The sequence below is a fragment of the Crocodylus porosus genome, unplaced genomic scaffold (genome assembly GCF_001723895.1).
Source record: "Crocodylus porosus isolate Cpor-Errol unplaced genomic scaffold, CroPor_comp1, whole genome shotgun sequence".
Classification (NCBI taxonomy): Eukaryota; Metazoa; Chordata; order Crocodylia; family Crocodylidae; genus Crocodylus; species Crocodylus porosus.
This window is the reverse complement of record NW_017728947.1, coordinates 99,206,814-99,224,398: the sequence shown is the minus strand read 5'-3', so window position 1 is coordinate 99,224,398 and position 17,585 is coordinate 99,206,814. Positions and strand designations below refer to the sequence as shown.

Below are 17,585 nucleotides of genomic sequence, written 5' to 3'. Positions count from 1 at the left end.
ACATTAAGGGAAGGAGTCCATCTGAATATGGCCCTGACCAGGTAGAGCACAGACATCTGCAGCTGACCTGAATTAGCCCTCACAATACACTGTCTCTGGGGTGCTCTGTTACTAGGGGGCTGAGACCTAATGGCTGCCCCAGGAGAGATGTGAACAGACCCCTGAGCTGCTGTACTGTGTGACAATAGCATTTTGCCTTAATTCTATCAGGGGTAATTCTGTACCAGTTGGATGAAGTTACCCTCATTTAGGAGTTTGCATTATCTGTCTATCACTTCTCTCCCCCTCCACCTTGACCCTCTACCATAGTGTTATACCAGTTACACCAATGCATATGTGTAAACCTGTCCAGGCATTAAGTCATTTCTAGAAGATAGGGTTTGGCTCATGATAGCCATCTGTTCTAGGCTTCCCTCTATTTGCATTGTTCTCTTGCATAGATTCAATTATATATCAGGCTTTCCTGTTTCATTTTCCCCTTCCTTATTTATTAAAGCAGTTCTCCCCCCCCCAACCCAAAAATCTCACAAGAACAATAGTAGCTGTTCTTTCCAAAAAACATGGGCCTTTTTTGATGCAAGCTGCTTGGTGCCAAGATGTCCTAATTCTTTGCATTTTCCTCTGAGCTAACCTAAAGTTATTTGCTAATTGATCTGACTTTGGTTCAGAAAGAGAGAGAGAGAGCAAGTTTGAAAAGTCCCAAGTGGTGTGTTCCATTAACCTGATGGTACCTTTTGGGTATATATGTGCATGTTGGTAAATTATTCAGATCAGAAGAGAGGAAATGAAAATTAAGATCGGTGGCAAAACCTTGAATGACTCGCCTCACAGATGGTGACCCTGCCACCTGTGCCAGCTGTGTGTTATAAACTTGCATCATATTCAAAATGCAGCAAACTGCATCTTCATAAATAGTAACCTGAAAGAGGCTGTTTTTCCTATGGAATAGCAAGTTGATATTCTTAACACTTATTGTCTAGGCTCTAGACACCATCTTAAGATGATTAAAATCATAATTATGAAGTCAATAGCAGTGAATTTATCCAAAATATCACAGTAAAGAAATATTCCAAGGTAGCAGTGGTTGTCCACAGCAAACATTTTGCTAATGTAGCCCAAGAGGGCCTATTAGAGTCTCTACCTTAAAGATGGGTCACTGAAAAAATGGAGATCTATTGTCTTTAATTTTTCACTCCTCTCACTTCTCACATACCACACAACTGAATAAACCTGTACTGTTACAGAAGCATTGTCCAAGCTTATTCCAACTCCACAGTTGCTGAGCTCTCCATTGTTTTTGTTGTTTTTAATCTGTTCCAGGTTGCAATTCTTCATACATAACAGTGTATAGTGAATACGGCGTTGATGTCTTCGATGTTAACACTATGGAGTGGGTTCAGACTATTGGCCTTAGAAGAGTAAGTCATTCACTTCTTCTGTTGTGCAACTTTCTGAATTGGCATGTGGGGTCCCCAGTGTATGCCAGACATGGGTTGATTCTTCCCCCCCCCTTCGTTTCCAAAACAGATCAGACCACTAAATGTGGAGGGTACACTGAATCTCCTGAACTGTGAGCCGCCACGACTAATATATTTCAAGAATAAGTTCTCAGGTTAGTAAAATGTAGATTCAAGGAATCACATTTTTTTAAAACAATGCATGTTAGGAGGTAGATTTTATTATGTGAGTGTCTAATGCACATGTGTGACTGCATTGTGTGTTTGTGGTGCAGCAGGAGCAGTCCTCAGTGTGCCAGAAACTTCTGATAACAGCAAAAAGCAAATGCTTCGAACCAGAAGTAAAAGGAGATTTGTCTTTAAGGTTCCTGAAGAAGAGAGACTGCAACAAAGGCGGTAAGAATTTACATTCTCTGCATAATTTGTACCCCTTGAAATGGAAAGATCACAGATATTTTAAAAAATTCTATATTTTTTTTTTCCCCCTCCCAGAGAAATGCTTAGAGATCCTGAGTTAAGGTCAAAAATGATTTCCAACCCGACCAATTTCAACCATGTGGCTCATATGGGACCAGGAGATGGAATGCAAGTTCTCATGGATCTCCCACTGGTAAAATCAGTATAATGGCGAGGGGATACTCATGTTCAGCTTTGCATGGAAAAGCTGCACAGAAAGGAATGTATAGGGTTGTAAGCATAAGTAGACAAAATCATTCACTTTCCTGTCATGACTTCAAACACTGAATGCTATTACGATGCCTAATGCTTCTAAATCCTATACAAGGAAATATACGTAGCCGGCTTACAAATGGAAAGCTGGAAGAAACAAATAGCACTGCCAGGAGTTTGATAGTATTTTATAAATAATCAGTCTCTCCTCCTTCCTTTTTCTTGTTTGTCTTGTTAAAATAACAGAATGAATTTCCTTCCCCCTCATCCTCTCGACACTCTGCTCTGATATCACCTCCAACAAGCTTTGAGCACGTCTATCACATGAGCCCTATCTCTGCTGAAATCTTTCTCCAGAATGACCAGGCCTCACTGCAAGGCTCCCCTCTGCTTTCTTCCTCTTCCTCTCCCTCCTCTGCTTCCTTAGCAAGGGTAGGAGTAGCTCTAAACCTTAGGAACTGGAATGGTGTGCAGTGGCACTTTGCCAATACTAGAGCAAAATTACTGGGGGAAACTAACCCAATTGGAAGCTAAATACTAGCATGCATGTAAGTCATTGTTTACTGCTTTTCTTGTTTGTACTTTGGATTAACAACTATAACCCTTTGTCAGCTGCTAAATTAAAACAAAGTTAAGTCAGAGTAAGCTGTGAACATATGGTTGTATCTCTCCTACCTTCCATTTCAAAACTGCCAGCATTTCTCTCATCCTTCTTAGCTAGCTCAGATAAGGATAATGCATCCTTCCTCCCAGCAGGAGGAGACAGGAAAACAGAACTTGTGGTGGTGTCTTTACCCCTATATAAAGAGTTTGCTGGCTCTCAGGTTCCAATGATTCCTGTCTCCAGCAGCTGGGAGGAATTTCTAATGGCCACTTTTGGGTTCAGTGCTTTCTTTGAGGGTGTTTGAAGGGTGCGTGTATGGATGCAGTGAAGCAAGTGCAGTGGGTTGTTTTTTGTTTCTGAAACAATGCTGTGTAATTGCTCCAGAAATGGAGTTGTGAAATGAGGTTAGAACTTCTTTTATTGAGGAGGGGGAAAAAAGCCTTAATTGGGAATATATTATTGCCAGCTAATGGTCTGCTTGGTTTCTGTTGCAGAGCGTCTTACCTCCTGCACAAGATGAGAAAGCATGTCCCCCTGCAGCTAACCTCTCACGGCAGCAGCAGAAAAGCAAAACCTACATTTCATGGCCCTCGTCAGGTAAGACTGAAAACAAGCGCGCGCGCGCGCACGCACGCACGCACACACACACCCCCCACCCCCGGTTATCGCTTCCATTGTTTCAACAAGAGGTGTAAAATGCCTTTGTTTGGCAGGTGGCAGCGATGTGGGAGGAGCCATGCCTTTGCGCAGTATGTCCGATCCTGACCAGGAGTTTGACAAAGAGGTAAAATGAAGATTGATGTTGACATTTTATAGTTTTTCTTTCCCTAGCAAGGTAGAGATGGGTTCCTCTTGCACCACCCATGTCACAAGGGCTGATCTGGTGGGAAAGACTCCCATTCTGCCTCCGCCAGCACCCCAGCTCTTCCCAGGGTTCGGGCAGCAATGATGCTTGTTCCTGCAGCACCACCACCACTGCTAGAGCACTTGCAAGACTGACAGCTGTGGCAGTAGAGCCCCTGCAGGGCTCTGACAGCTTGCTGGCTGGATGGACTAACAGGGAGCCAGCTGCTTGCCCTGCCTCCCTCCACCCTTGGGAAGCAGAGTGGACTGCTCTGGGATTCTGGGAGACTGTGAATGTGTGGACACTTGTGTTGTCACACTGAAACAGCATATCTAGTACAAAAAATGTAACGTCAAAGGCATTAGAGACTAACTGATTCAGAGGCATGAGCTTTTGTTAGCCTCTGATAAAGTTGGTTGTTGCCAGGACACTGTTGCCTGTTGCTACCAAAGTGAGTTATCGCTTACAAAATGTCATACCTCTGAAGCCTGCCTTGCCTTCTGCCTTCCTGATAGCTGTAGCAGTAGCAGTATAAACAGGAGAAACTCCAGGGTTTTTCATCAGTGTAGTGTAAGTGAGCTGTTTCACCTGTATTGACCCTGGCTTAGTCTTTCCTATGATGGAAATGTTAGAAACATAACTAGGAGATAAACCCATAGACCAAGATCTTCACAAGCAATTAGTGATTTTTGAGTGCCTAACTTTTAAAGATCTGATTTTCAGAGGGCAATTGCGTAGGTGACTGCTTCTCTACTTACCTACCAACAAATATCTGGTTCTCTTCAGTTGTAAACATCAACCCCCAGCACTTCTGATGGTCGTGGCCCACAGTTCTGTCCTGGCTTGTAGTTGCTTTGAATAAGCCACACAGAGCAAGCATTTTAAAATTGGGACTCTGCATGTAGGCACAAAAAGATCTTGATGTTTTTAGGCTGCTGCCACCTGCAGATCTTGTTTTCATTGTTGTACTGTCTGTATTCTAATTATTTCCTGCTAATTGTAGATGCATATTCTGGTAGGACTTAAATATTTGTGTAATCAGGTTTGTTCTGGCTGTCACATAGGGTTTCATTTAAAAAGTAATACTTCATTATATGTGTAGAATTAAACTCTAATGCTGCTTTGCAACTTTATAGCATTTTTTCCCCCATGGCTCGTTGCCATGTGTCACAGCATGAATTCAATTGTTTATCTTGTCAGAATAATCTTATTATAGATGGCCTTGTTTATCTGAGCCAAGAAGACAATCTCAGGAACAACATCATTCAAGGATGTCACCTTTCAATCTTTCTGCTAAATATAAATTCCCCTTCCCCAAAATAACTGCCAGTAGTGACAGTGGTTTCTCCGTGAAGCTTTTCATTAGCCATGAATCTGTGCAGTGTCAGGCCTTACAACTTGCACCAAAAGAGTGGGAAAGTAGCCAACTGGCTACTGAGGTAGGACCAAGATTTGGAGGCAGAGTTCCAACTGTCAGCAGGACATCTGGAAAATGACCACATTGAGTTACTCGCTGGAAGGATTCTCCAGTAAATACCTGTTACTTCTGGACCTTCCTCGGCATCCAGTCTGTTTGGCATCTATGATTTTTGTCATGCAGTCAAAATACTTCATAGTCATGCAGTCAAAATGCTGCCAGAGCCACTTGGTAAACAATTTGCAAACTATTTAACTTCTTCCCTTCTCTACTTACCAACAAACAGAAGCATTTGGGTGGAATTATTTATATACCATATGTGCAAACAAACTCTATTTTTATCTGTTTCAGTCGCTAAAAGAGAGCATCCTGAAAAATCCTGCATTACAGCCACTACAAATGCCTTTTGCTGTCATATAGGAATAACTTCTTAGGGGCTAAGGAAGAGTAGTTTACGGGGGGAGACTTAGGAAAGGAAGGAGTGACTCCTGTGTTCTTTCCCTGACTTGTCTGGTATCAGTAAGTCATGTAAATGACTGATCCAGAGCCCACTGACACTAATGGAAATACTTGCATTAACCTCAGTTCACTTTGTGCCAGCCCCTACATTTCTCTGTGTCTCACTGGAATCAGTAAAACAAGTCCCACGCTTGCCTGCCTCATAAATGTGTTACACAGGATAATTTGTGAAGTGCCTTGAGAGCTTCTTAGTTGCAACATATTTTAAATAAGAAATGTAATCCTTTTTAATGTTTCTCTTTAACAGCCTGATTCAGACTCCACCAAACACTCTACTCCATCTAACAGCTCAAACCCAAGCGGTCCCCCAAGTCCCAATTCTCCGCATAGGAATCAGCTGACACTAGATGGATTGGATCAGTCAACCTGTGACGCGTAACACTACAACTCCCACCAGTTCTGACTTTGATCATCTGCTACTCCACGGAGTATTCCAGAGCACGGCCAAGCTGTCTCAGATGCTAGTGCCAAGGCTGATGCTGAATCTCTAGTGTTGCACAAGAAATAATTATTATATGTCCAGATTGTAGATACAAAATATTGAAATGAAGAAAAACCCTTTACTACAATAGAGATCAGGCTTTTTATGCAGAATTGTTCACTGTTCAGTCATGGTTGATTCCTTTCTGCACAGCTATGATACAGTTACTTTGCATAGAAGTTTGACAGCCACCAGTAAATAGTCTTATTCTTATGCTGAAAAAGAAATAGAGAAGAGATGCTGATAGTGTTATTATTAAGCAGTATCAGGAATATTATTTTTCTATAGAATGATGTAATGTCTCATTAGCAGGAAATCCTTTTAGACAAAATTTGGATCTCTGAATAGGAAATACAAGCAGGTTTAGTTGCATCCTCAGATAAATATACTTCTCCCCTTTTCCCATAACTGTTTGTTCCCTAAGCCTTTAGGAGAATGGTAGGAAGCTGTAGGTTGTTTCCAACATCAGTAAAACCATCAGGAAGTCAAAGGAAAGTTGGTTATAGTATTGTGGCCTTTTAATTCATTTAGCCATTACATATTCAGCTACACAACTGTCTTTCTATCTTTCTACCCACTTTTAAGTCTTGTACATAGGACTGTAACCAATTAAATTTTGCCCTTACCCTGCTTTTTAGCCCCTGCCCCAGTCACGATCATTAGTCAGGGCTTTTAAAACATCAATGATTACTGCTGTGAAAACAGATTTTACTCCTAGTTCCTGCTCTCCTCTTCTGAGAAGTTTTCTCTTGGTTTTTCAGTGTCAAGATACACTACTTTTTTTCTTTCTTTTAGCTAGCAAGCGTTCTTGTGGGAACACTACCCTTGAAGTCTGCTTGAATTAAGGGACTGTATCATGCTAAAACACCAGTCTTGTATTGGTAACCAAAGTGGAACGTGAAGGACGTGTAAACGAGAGTGCTGCTTTTTTTCATTAATTGTATCCTCACCTGCATGAAGACCCCATGATTATTAATCACATATTGATCATGTAGAAAAATGCACAACACACTCCTGTATATTTTGCTATGGCCCACGTGCAGTGGTGATGTTTTGCGTGTATATTTACTCTCATGCTTCCATGTATTATACATTTAGTAATCAAGGATTTGTGACCACATTTCATGAAAAGCTTGTAATTAATTCAGTGGCTGGCATATCCAGTTTGTCATTGTCACACTAGTGTGCCTTCTGTGCCAATTCTATGACAGTTGGATGTCACTTATTTAAAATTTGGTTTAAATGGGCAAATGATATACCGATGGCTAATGTTCTTTTCTGAAACACTGTATAGGACGTGCACTTACTAAGTTTAAACTGAGTGTTCTAGTCAACATTTAATCCTGTTTCATTAAGTGTTTGACAGTACTTGCTTTCTCTCAGATTATCGATAAAGGGTGCTCACTTAGAGCTGGACACTACTGCTTTGGGGGTTTTCTGGTTTTTACTTTTTTAATGTAAGTCTAAGTCTTTGTAATTATTGAATTGTGAGAACATTTTTGAACAATTTACTTGTCAATAAAGCGGAAGAGGGAGGTTTTAAAGTTCATACTGGTCTGTCTTGACATGTGCAAATGCTTTTACCAGGTTCATTTCATAATAAACTCACTGTGTTTAGTCAAAGTGTTCATCACCAACCAAATTATACATTTTTTTTTACACTCCATTCATGAGCAATATGAGATCAGGGTGTGCTTTTGTGCAGACAGGCTTATTCAATAGCAAAGAGAAACCTTTGCAATTTAGTCTTCAAGGATTGTCATTTAATTTAGACTCTGACTCATGGTAGGTTATTTGCAGCGGTTTAGAACAACTGTTTTTTGGCGGCTGAAGTGCCAGTGAAGGGACAAGGGATCTGTTCAAATACTTTCTTTAATGGATGTTATGTATGCAGTAAAGCCGTAAAGAACCTGAAAGAACCAGCTTGCTTAAAGCACTTGTTCCAGAGGAAACTGAAACACACTTATGGCAATATCAAGCATGGGAATTGAAATGCCCGGGCTGAAACACCATGGTTTTAATCAGTCCTCTTGTGCCTGGACACGGAGGGGATTTGAACAATGTTTAGTCTTAAAATGCCACACATGCTGCTGTGCCATTGAGCACCATACAGCTGGCATTTGAGCTGAAACCTCGTTTTCCCATATCCATTCTGGAGTACATTGCCATGCGCTTCCTCTGCACTTCAGAGGAGTCTTCAAATTGTGTTGACTTCCCCCTGCTTTCCACCAGCATCCTTCCAGCTGAGTAGGCCTGGCTGGACCTCTGCTTTTGAACACTGCTGTTCCTTAATCAGGCAGAAGGATTACTGGGTCTCCTGCAGCAGGGCAGTGCCTTCAGACTGGCCTTCTGGTACAGACAGAGAATGCACACGCGTGATCCACCTGAGAAGGGCCTGACAGCGCATGGGAATGTAACAAACCTGACATGCAAGAAGCATTCAGGCAGGGTTGTATCTGGTTGGGGGGAGTTGCACTTCCCTGATTTGTCATGCCAGTTTTTCTCTGTATATTAAAGGCTGAGTAGGGAAGTGAAGGTGCAGCAGGGTCAAATACACAGCATTTGCTCCAACACAAAGGCCTGGCTCAATTTTAAGCATGTTGGGAAGTGATCAGAAATGAGTGAATTACTTCAGTATTGAAAATATCCCTCACTTTCTATCCTATGCAGAAGAGGCAGCCCTTTCTGTTGTGTCCCTTCCCTCTGAAATAAATTAAAAACTTGTTTTCCCTGTTGCCATAGGGATTGTCTTTAAAACATCAAAATAATTTCATGTAGACTTTGTGGGATGTCAGTGCAGCAGCACCAGGACTTAATCCCTGAAGCTCTGGTACAGGTAGGATGTTACCAACCCTGGAAACCCTGAGAAAAATGTGCTGGTCGGCCACGGAGTGGTTGATCCTTGCACTGAGATCAGGTTTTCAAAGGCCTCAGGTAGCCAGTGCCAATGAGGGCTCTGATGTGGAGAATTTCCTACCCAGGCAGCATGGGGACCAGACCTTCACTTCAGTAAAGATGCTGGGGTGGTCACCTGTTCAGCTCCAGTTGCCTGTAATGTCTTGTGTCACTAACAATCCAGTAACACAATCCCAGCTGCAGGGCAGGTATCCTAAGAGCAAACTACTACTTAGTTATGAATAGCCCTGGGGGGGAGGTGGTGGCGGGGGTGAGAATACTGGCACACGCCATCTGCAGGAGAAGTGTCTATAACACAGAAGTACATGCTTCATATTTGCCCCTGGAGTTTGAGAGCTCATAAAAATTAGGTTTGTTCATGATGAGATGCCCAGGGTTAGACCGCCTCAAGGAGGGGTGGGTATTTTAACACCCAGCTCTTGGGTGTCCTGCTGCCTGGTGGAATTGCTCTGAGTGCCCAGGCTCCTCCAAAACGCATGGGGGATTAGGTGCTTCAAACCAGATGTTCAGAAACAAATGGAGCAGGGAGCTGGGGGAAGGCTTTGTGCCCCTTCTGTCGCAACTGGAGGGAGGCATTGCATCTGTCCCAGGAGAAATCCAACATCTGCCTTTTTACCCCAAGCTCTCAGAAGAGTGAGAGCCTGCCTGAGCATAGCCTAGAGCTTCATAGGGCGCTCTCCTGGGAGGGAGGGCTCCTTGGTTGACCCCCTCCCTTACTCCTTTGCTGAGGGGTGCGGACCTGGTTTTCCCAACTCACCAGGTTACAGGACATGGGGCGCTAGGTCTGCCAGGGCTGTTGTGACGTGGACGCTCTGGGCCCTGTGCCCATTGTGCCAGGCCCCACGGGGGAGAGGGAGAAGCATCCAGTCTGAGCCTTGCTGGCACCTCCGGTGTTAGTGAAGTGCTGCACAGCCAGCAGCAGACATGCAGATGCCAGCAAGGTCGCAGATGTTAATATGTGACTGCCAGTGATGCCAACACCCTAGGGCTAGAGGCCTGAAGGGCAGGTCGGCCGCTGCACACCCCCCTCCCCCTTGCACATCTTGCCTACATGGCAGCGTGCAAAGTGCCCCGTCAGGCTGCAAGACAGACACGAGAGCTGCAGTGCAGCTGTTCGGCCAGGCGAGGACCACAGCGGCAGGAGCCAGCCGTCTCCTGCAGCCACCAGCATGCGAGGCCTTGCCCTGCACTGACACAGCAGGTGCCCAGCCGTGCCCCCTGTCCCCTCACAGGCCCCTTGCAGGGCTGCGCGTGCTCCACGCCGGGCGGCGCGTGCTGCTGTGTCTGGGCCTGCTCGGCCCTCGCCTGCTGCAGCAGGAAACTCTGACAAAAGGGGCTGTAGCGGGTGCTGAGGTGCATGCTGCAGCAACGAGCTGCTCAACCGCCACAGCATCTGTTTCACCGCAGTGCAGCCGCTCCTTGCCAGGGAAGCACTGTGTCTCGGCTGCTGCCATCGCCTGCTAAAAAGGAAAACAGTTGTTCGGGTCCGTGTGTTCCTAGGTGCCCGGATTTGCTGAGCGTCTGGGCCCAGGCAGCAAACCACGCTTCCCTCCAGCAGGCCTGTGAGGAGCTGCTCAGCGCCCGCTCGCAGCAGTGCCCCAGCACTGCGGCCAGCAAACTTTAGGGCCAGAGGCAGAGATGGGCGGGGGGAGTTTGGGTCAGAGCCGGGGAGGGCACCTGGGCGACAGTGGAGAGACATGGTGCTAGCACCAAGCCACCACCACTTTCTGCTCAGCAGCACAGGAAAGTGAGTGCAGCCGAAGCCCCACAGCCATGAGCCAGATCCCATGGCTCCAGGGGGCCACATCCAGCCCCCAGGCTGTCAATGGCAGACCCTCTAGACTGGGGGTGGGGGCATGCTGGTTGATGCCTGTTCATATGGTGCGTGCTTTTTTTTTTTAAGCTGCTGGGGGCCAACGGCTCCAGCGCGTCAACCATTAATGCTAATGTATTTTGCATTAGTCTGTCACAGTGGGAGCTCCTACCTCCCAGCATCAAGAGCTAAACCAAGTTGTTAGGTACCCAAATGTTTCCTGAGCAATCCCAGGAACCTTGTCCAAGACTAATTAATGCACTGATTAGCAAGGCAAAGCTAAAAAAATATATATATATATTCCAATTACACCCTCCCCTTCTGTGCTGTTTCAGCAAACTCCCGCTAGGTTAATGAGCCCATTGGCGCTGCCCTTTGTGCACCGTGACCCATGGTGGGAGCATGTGGCACTGGCCTGGCCCTGTACAGTGGTCCCGGTCTCCTGCGCCCACCGCCCCGAAACCTCCCGTCTGCCGCACCCTCTCTGGGCTGTTCGCACTCAGCCACAGGCTCTGCTTGCATTAAACCTGCTCTTGCAGCCGACCCTGCACATCTCATACATTTGGCATAAAGCCTGGCTCAGGCAGGATCACAAGAGGCAGCCAGGACTCGTGCCCCATGTCCTGTAAGCCTGTACGTTGGGAACACACCCCCGCTGTGTCGGTGCAGGGTCCTGAGAGCCCAAGGGGGCAACCAGAACAAGCACGACCCCCGCCCCCCCGCCTGCCTCCAATGTGCTTTGAGCGCTGCTGGGCAGTGCGGCGGCGAGGGGAAGGGTCACCACTAGTAACATGGCCCTGCCAGGGCTCGGCTGGACAAGGCAGGCAGTGCTGGGGCTGAGCTGATCGCAGCGGAGACATGTCATCTTGCTGCCATGTTGCACACCGAGCCACAGCAGCATTGGGTTGTTGTCCCTGGGGCCCAGGCACAGGCATGACCCCGGCTCTCGACCTCATGCCACACAACAGCCGTGAGCACATCCTGCCCTGGGCCCAGCAGCAATGCAGAGCAAGGGCCAGTGACATCCCGCAGCAGCTGGGCCAGTGAAAGCACAGACAGCTCAGCTTTCCCCTCTCCCGCCCTCCACCGGCCCCTTGGCACTGCTTAGTGCCCGCACAAAGGCGGGGAGGGGGGGCGGTCTTGGCACTGACATGGGGCAGGCAGAGCCCACCAGAGTCAACACCGCCCCACAGCTGGGCTGATCTGCTCTTCCCCTCCCCGGGGTATTTGGAGGCTGCTGGTCCCTGCCCCAGCAACGCACGCACATCTGCAGACAGCCCTGCAGGCTGGCAGCTGCCTCCCGGCCAGCCACCACAGGAGGGGGCCGGAGCAACCGCACCCAGCTGTGGCAGTAGCACCAGGGCACGTGGCACCCTCAGAAGGGGCTTGTGTGCAGCCCTGTTGAGAGCCCCTAATCTAGCGATCAGGTGCAGCCCCCCGGAGCATCCCTGCACCCACGGCCCTCACAGCTTGGGGTCACTCAGGACACTTGTGTGACAGCAGAGGCTGCCAGGTCTACGCCGACCAGTCTTGGGTGGGGGGGGGCCTTGCTGCCTGATGCAGGATGCAGGCAGATTCATTCAGGCACTTGTGAAAAATCTGCTCTTGTAAATTAACATCCTGCGCTCCAGCATACGGTTACCATGGCATCTCTAATTCAGTGGCTACAGCAACAGGGAGCCGGCCAGGTGCTTGCTGGCCCCACTGCCCAGCGCAGGGCTGGGCCAAGAGCTAGGCCTGGCATTGCTCAGCACTTGGCGCATGGGTTTGGCCCTGCTTTCCAGGAGGGTGCATGAGGGCACACGCACAGCACCTTGATTTTGCCTGCGCTCCCTGTGTTGAGTTGCCTGCTGTTTGGTGCCCTCGTGCTCTGCGCCTGAGCTTTTGCTGCTGAGATTAGTTAGCTTGGAAATGTGTCTCACGTAGCTTCTTTTTTCCCATTGATGCTGACAAAACCCTATGGTACCGCCGTCCAGCCAGGCTTGGGGGGGGAGGTGTCCTGACCACTGGCATGCAGGGAGTCAGGCCTAGCCGCTGTCCCCACGTGCCTGCCACTACAGGGGGGTTCCCACCGCGCCTCTCCTGCTCTCATTTCAAGACAGAGAGTGGCTCATCACACATGGGCAGGGAGCATTCGGTACCAGGGGCTTGTGTCCTTGGGGAGAGCCCTTGCCACTTCCACCACACTGATGATCACAAAAAGACAGCTGGAGGGGACTCGGGTTAATTCATCCATGGCCTCAAACCTCCCCCCTTTGTCATCTCCTGTCCTCCCCCCAGCTCTGCTGCCCACCCGCTGGTTGTACTTGCTGTGTCTGGCTTCCAGGGGTGTTGCTCAGTTTGAAGAAAACAAAACACCCTGCCTAGCCCTTCCTTCCCATCCATTTTTTTCCTACTCATGCTCTCCAACTTCTCTTCCTGGCTCACAGACAGAAGCCACTCCTCCTTCAGGGCTCGTGAAGCTGCCATAAAATGCACAGAGGAGATATTTGGGACCTAGCCCCTCCCATAGAGCCATGGTCCATTCGGAAGTGTAGGACGCAGCACCAATGGTGGCAGCCCAGGCTGGGGTGTGTAGGCAGAGCCCTGGTCCCCCCACACCTTGGCCCAAACCTTGCCCTATTCATGGCAGTGTTGAAGGTGAGTGCGCCATTCGGCACCAGGCTGCGTTTGGAAAGTGCTTGGTCTAGGAGTGAAACACAGTGATAGGCAAATTCAATTTTGTCTGACTCTCTTGTGGGCCATTATCCCAGAGACACATGTAATGCGTTTAAACACCATATATTAGCTGTCACATTTTTGTCAGAGGCTGAGATATATACACATGCATACACACACATACAGAGAGAGAGAAATGAGTTCCAAGGCCTTGGAAAAAAAAGGATAATATCTTCCAAAGACGGAAACAAAACAAAACAAAAAGTAACATAGCTCCTTCTCTACGGTACCTGCCAACAAGCCCTACTGAAAACCCAGTAGATTGCAAATTTGCAATCATTTGCATATATTTCCATGCATTCAGAATCCACTGCCTACTCATTTAAAAGTTATTCTGTAATGAATTCCCACTAAGAGAGGCTTGTTGCACTAATTTGTGGAGTGCTCAAGGCATGTGAGAGAGGCCACAGAGAGAAAGGCAAAGCTAAGTCATACACTTCCACCCTGTCAGGCCTAGGGGCTGTGTTTGTTATGCAGGCGGTCAAACTAGCTTATCACAAACATCTCTTCTGGCCTTAAAAAAAAATCAATGACTAGATGCATTTCCACTTATTGCTCCTGGGTACATGTCATAAGTAGATAGGGACAGGATGTGCCTCTTAGTCCTATCTCTGCTTTAGCACTGAACATGTCCTTAAATGTCATGTAGGAAGCAAATGCTCCAAACTAGTGTTCTCCTACGACTCCTCTATCTTCCTGATAAACTATTTGCTCTCTCTCACCTCAGGGAACAACATGATGACAAACACAAACCCAGCTCCAAGATGTTCTCATAACAAATGTCAAGCTTGACTAAGAGGAAAGGCAAAAACCCACAATGTGACAACATTTCAATAGAAAACAGGGAGAGGAATATTTGCTCAGGTCTTGTGCAACCATCTTGGTGGGGTGGGAAATAAGATTCAGATATTCAAAGTGATGAATACAGTCAGGGAACCAGAAGATGACTCAAATGCTTCCTGCCAGGGCTGCTGCTTCAGACGCACACACAAACCACTTGCTGATTGCATGTAAGAGCTTTCTGCACTGAGCTCAGCACTGGAAAACAACTGAGTGGCTGAGTGTTGTTTTAAACTGGACTCCAGCACCAAAATCTGGAAGCACTTAGGGATGGCTCAGGAGTGGCATGTGCAAGTCACCAGACATGACTCTTCTATTCTGTTCAGCACCAACGAGGCCTCACCTGGAGTGCTGTGTCCAGTTTTGAGCACAGCATTTCAAAACAGAAGTGGCCAGATTGGAAATTGTTCAGAGGAGATGAACACAAATGATTAGAGCTCTAGCAAACAGGCTGCACATAGAAAGGTTAGATGAATTGGGTTATTTACTCTGGAGAAGAGCGGCATTTCTATATGAGACGCTTACTGTGCAGTAGATTAATTAGCTCCACAGTAAGTGTCACACATCTACGTGTGTGCCCCTATTAGGCTGGAGTAAATGAATTAACTCCACAGCAGGATAGCACTAATACAATAACTCCAGAGCAGGCACACGCAGATGCTGACAGGGATGGCTGGGGCATGAGGGTGCTTTAGTGCAGGAGCTGAATGATGGTGAGCCCTGCACTGGGGTACCCTCGTGCCCCCGGCCAGCCTGCCCCTCTGCAGCACATTGGGCCAGCAGGGAGCAGCCCCAGGCTGGCAGATTGATTCCCTAGGACTCCCTGCGAGCTGGGGCTGCTCCGACCCGCCTCAACATGCTGCAGTCCTTGGCGCATATTCAAACAGCGTTACCGGGAGCAACAAGCTCCAGAGTTAATTGCTTCACATTAATTGCACTTGTAGATGCCCAAGGAGGCTGAGGAGAGACTTGCTAATGGTTTTCAAATACATAAGGGCTTTTTATAAAAAGGATAGGGATTGACCACTCCGTGTCCAGAGAGGACAGGACAAGAAGTAACCATCTTAAATTGAAACAAGAGAACTTTAGGTTGGATATTAAATTTCTAACTGAGGGAGGTGAAGCATGGGAACAGGCCACCTAGAGAGGCTGTGAAATCCCACCCTATGGGCAGGTTAGAGCAGGGCTGCCCAACGTCTGCGCAGCCGGGGGCTATTCCAACGTGGGCCACACGCCACGCAGGTCGCGCTATCGCAGGCCTCAGGCTTCCTGGGCCATGCACCACGTGGGCACCCCAGGCTCACCCTCAGCTCCTCGCCTGCGGGCTTCCCTCTTGCACCATGGTGGGCAGGAGCCCCAATTGTGGTCTGTGCCATGCCTTGAGGCAGTGCCAGGACTTGGAGCTAGAGAAGGGAAGGGAGCCTGAAGACCCCCCAGTTGCTGCTGCTGCTGCAGCCAAATCAATGCAAAGAGCAGTGGCTGCATGGCACAGCCATGGGTTAGATAAACATGGTCTAAGATGGTTGTGATCTTGCCTTGAACAAGGTACCTCCTGAGGTACCGTCCAGTCCTATTTTTCTATGATTCTGGTTAAAAGGATTCCAAAGGCATAAACTACTCTGGAGAGGCAGATACTCCACCATCTACTGGCATACAACCACTCTAACAGCACACAGTAACGCTGCTGCACACCAGCATAGGATAGGAAGTGAAGAAAGCACACGGCTGACACTACAGAGAAGATTGTCAGTGTCTGCCTGGCCAAGTTATATTTGGTATAAGCTAAAATGTGAATTTAAGCTTATACTTTTATACCACTTTGACCCCAAATGGACATACATGTGGATACAGGAGTGACTTGTTTCTCTTATACCATTTCAGAAAGGGTTTAGATGAACTAGCAAAATGTCATTCTCATTTTGGAACCAGTGGGTACCCACAGTGGCACAGACCACCATGACCAGCCCTTTACAATGGGCAATATTTAGGTCAGGTGAAATCAGGCTCCAGGCTCACAGTGGCCAGGCTAGTTCATGGCTGTGCTGATTTCAGTTTCATCGTATAAAGGGTTAACAAAATAAATCCCACTGTCTTTATTAGGCATTTCCTTCATCACTTCTTCTGTTGAGCATGCCTCAGATAACTCCTACAACAAAAACAGAGAGAAAGCATGAGAGGAGAAAAGTGAGGAAGAGCAAGCTCAAGCCACTGCAACATAAAGCAAACGTGAGCCTGGTGACACGGTGGGTGTGTGCCTGGCAGGTATCGTACACGGGAATTGCCAGATTCAGACTCCTGCCTAGCCCAGGATCGGGCCTCGAACAGTGTCCAGTGGCAGATGTCGTCAGAGGGTTCGAGAAATGCCATAGCTGACTTATGGGCTGAAGAACCCTTAGAAGAAGTTTCCCCTCAGCTCCTTTTGGCTGGGCCAGGGTGGCTGTACACACGGAAGCAAGGGACATCTTTCTCTCTAAAACATCTCTACCCCAGCACTGTTTTCACTACTTGGCATCTAGAAAATGAAAGGCCTCAGCTATGCTTTGAATGGAGAGTTCCAGCCCTGCTTCCCACGGCTGGTAACTCACCGGAGCAGGCTTCCCAGCCCACTTCAGCCCCAAATGCTGGATATACCCAGGTAGCATGAAATGCACTCAAAACACAGGCCGCCTGCTCCTTTTTGTGTGTAACATGAGAATACGAGTCCCACACCGTGACAAGTTTCTGGCTGCAGTACAGCCACTGAGCTGTGCAGCAATCTGCAGCGAGGATGAGCTCAAGAGCTTCCACTACCACAACAGTGCAGGGCTCTGTTCCCTGAGTGAAAGATGAGACTCCCTTAGTGGCGCACAGGACATCCACTGGTGTAGCTTTCAGGGACTAGACTCCCACACTCTGAGCGGGTCCTCCATCCCCGGGGCTCCTCACCTGGTGTTCTACCCAACACAGACAAAAGGTCTGGTCACCCAGCTGGGCCTTCAGAGGCTACGGCCATGGGTAGGACTGGCGGTGGGATGATGCTCTGAGCCAGGGAAGAGAGAAGGAAGTGAAGGCACGTACCATTTTGCTTGTTGCCGTATCAAACATGGGGTTGTCAAACCCTTTGTCACCAGGTTCTTCCACAGGCTCCTGGTTACCCATTCTGTGTTGCAGCAGAGCCAAGTGAATGGTTGGTAATCTGGGGGGAAACACATCTTCAGCTCAAAAACATGAACCCTCTTAACGCTGACAGCTGCTCTTGCAGCTCCTCTGGTGACCTGGTTTTCCTTCACACGCCAGGTAGAATAGTATGCTGCCCCTCCTCACACCT

At 47.7% G+C, this 17,585-nt stretch overlaps 2 protein-coding genes across 4 annotated transcripts in view; one reads left to right on the top strand and one right to left on the bottom strand.

The window, feature by feature from the left end:
* CDC42BPB (CDC42 binding protein kinase beta) overlaps positions 1–7,619 on the top strand; it is a 124,597-nt gene extending 116,978 nt beyond the window's left edge. For 2 of the 3 annotated variants that reach the window (XM_019552548.1, XM_019552545.1), the window contains 7 exons: positions 1,321–1,418; positions 1,528–1,612; positions 1,733–1,853; positions 1,950–2,067; positions 3,225–3,327; positions 3,444–3,514; positions 5,758–7,619. In XM_019552548.1, coding sequence (XP_019408093.1) covers positions 1,321–1,418; positions 1,528–1,612; positions 1,733–1,853; positions 1,950–2,067; positions 3,225–3,327; positions 3,444–3,514; positions 5,758–5,889 — 728 coding nt within the window. In that variant the 3' untranslated portion in view covers positions 5,890–7,619. The remainder of the gene's footprint in view (positions 1–1,320; positions 1,419–1,527; positions 1,613–1,732; positions 1,854–1,949; positions 2,068–3,224; positions 3,328–3,443; positions 3,515–5,757) is intronic. The other variant, XM_019552547.1, reaches the window with a different exon arrangement.
* Positions 7,620–16,016: 8,397 nt separating this feature from the next.
* AMN (amnion associated transmembrane protein) overlaps positions 16,017–17,585 on the bottom strand; it is a 53,553-nt gene continuing 51,984 nt past the window's right edge. The window contains exons 11-12 of the mRNA XM_019552544.1: positions 17,336–17,453; positions 16,017–16,424 (exon numbers count right to left, since the gene is read on the bottom strand). Coding sequence (XP_019408089.1) covers positions 16,305–16,424; positions 17,336–17,453 — 238 coding nt within the window. The 3' untranslated portion in view covers positions 16,017–16,304. The remainder of the gene's footprint in view (positions 16,425–17,335; positions 17,454–17,585) is intronic.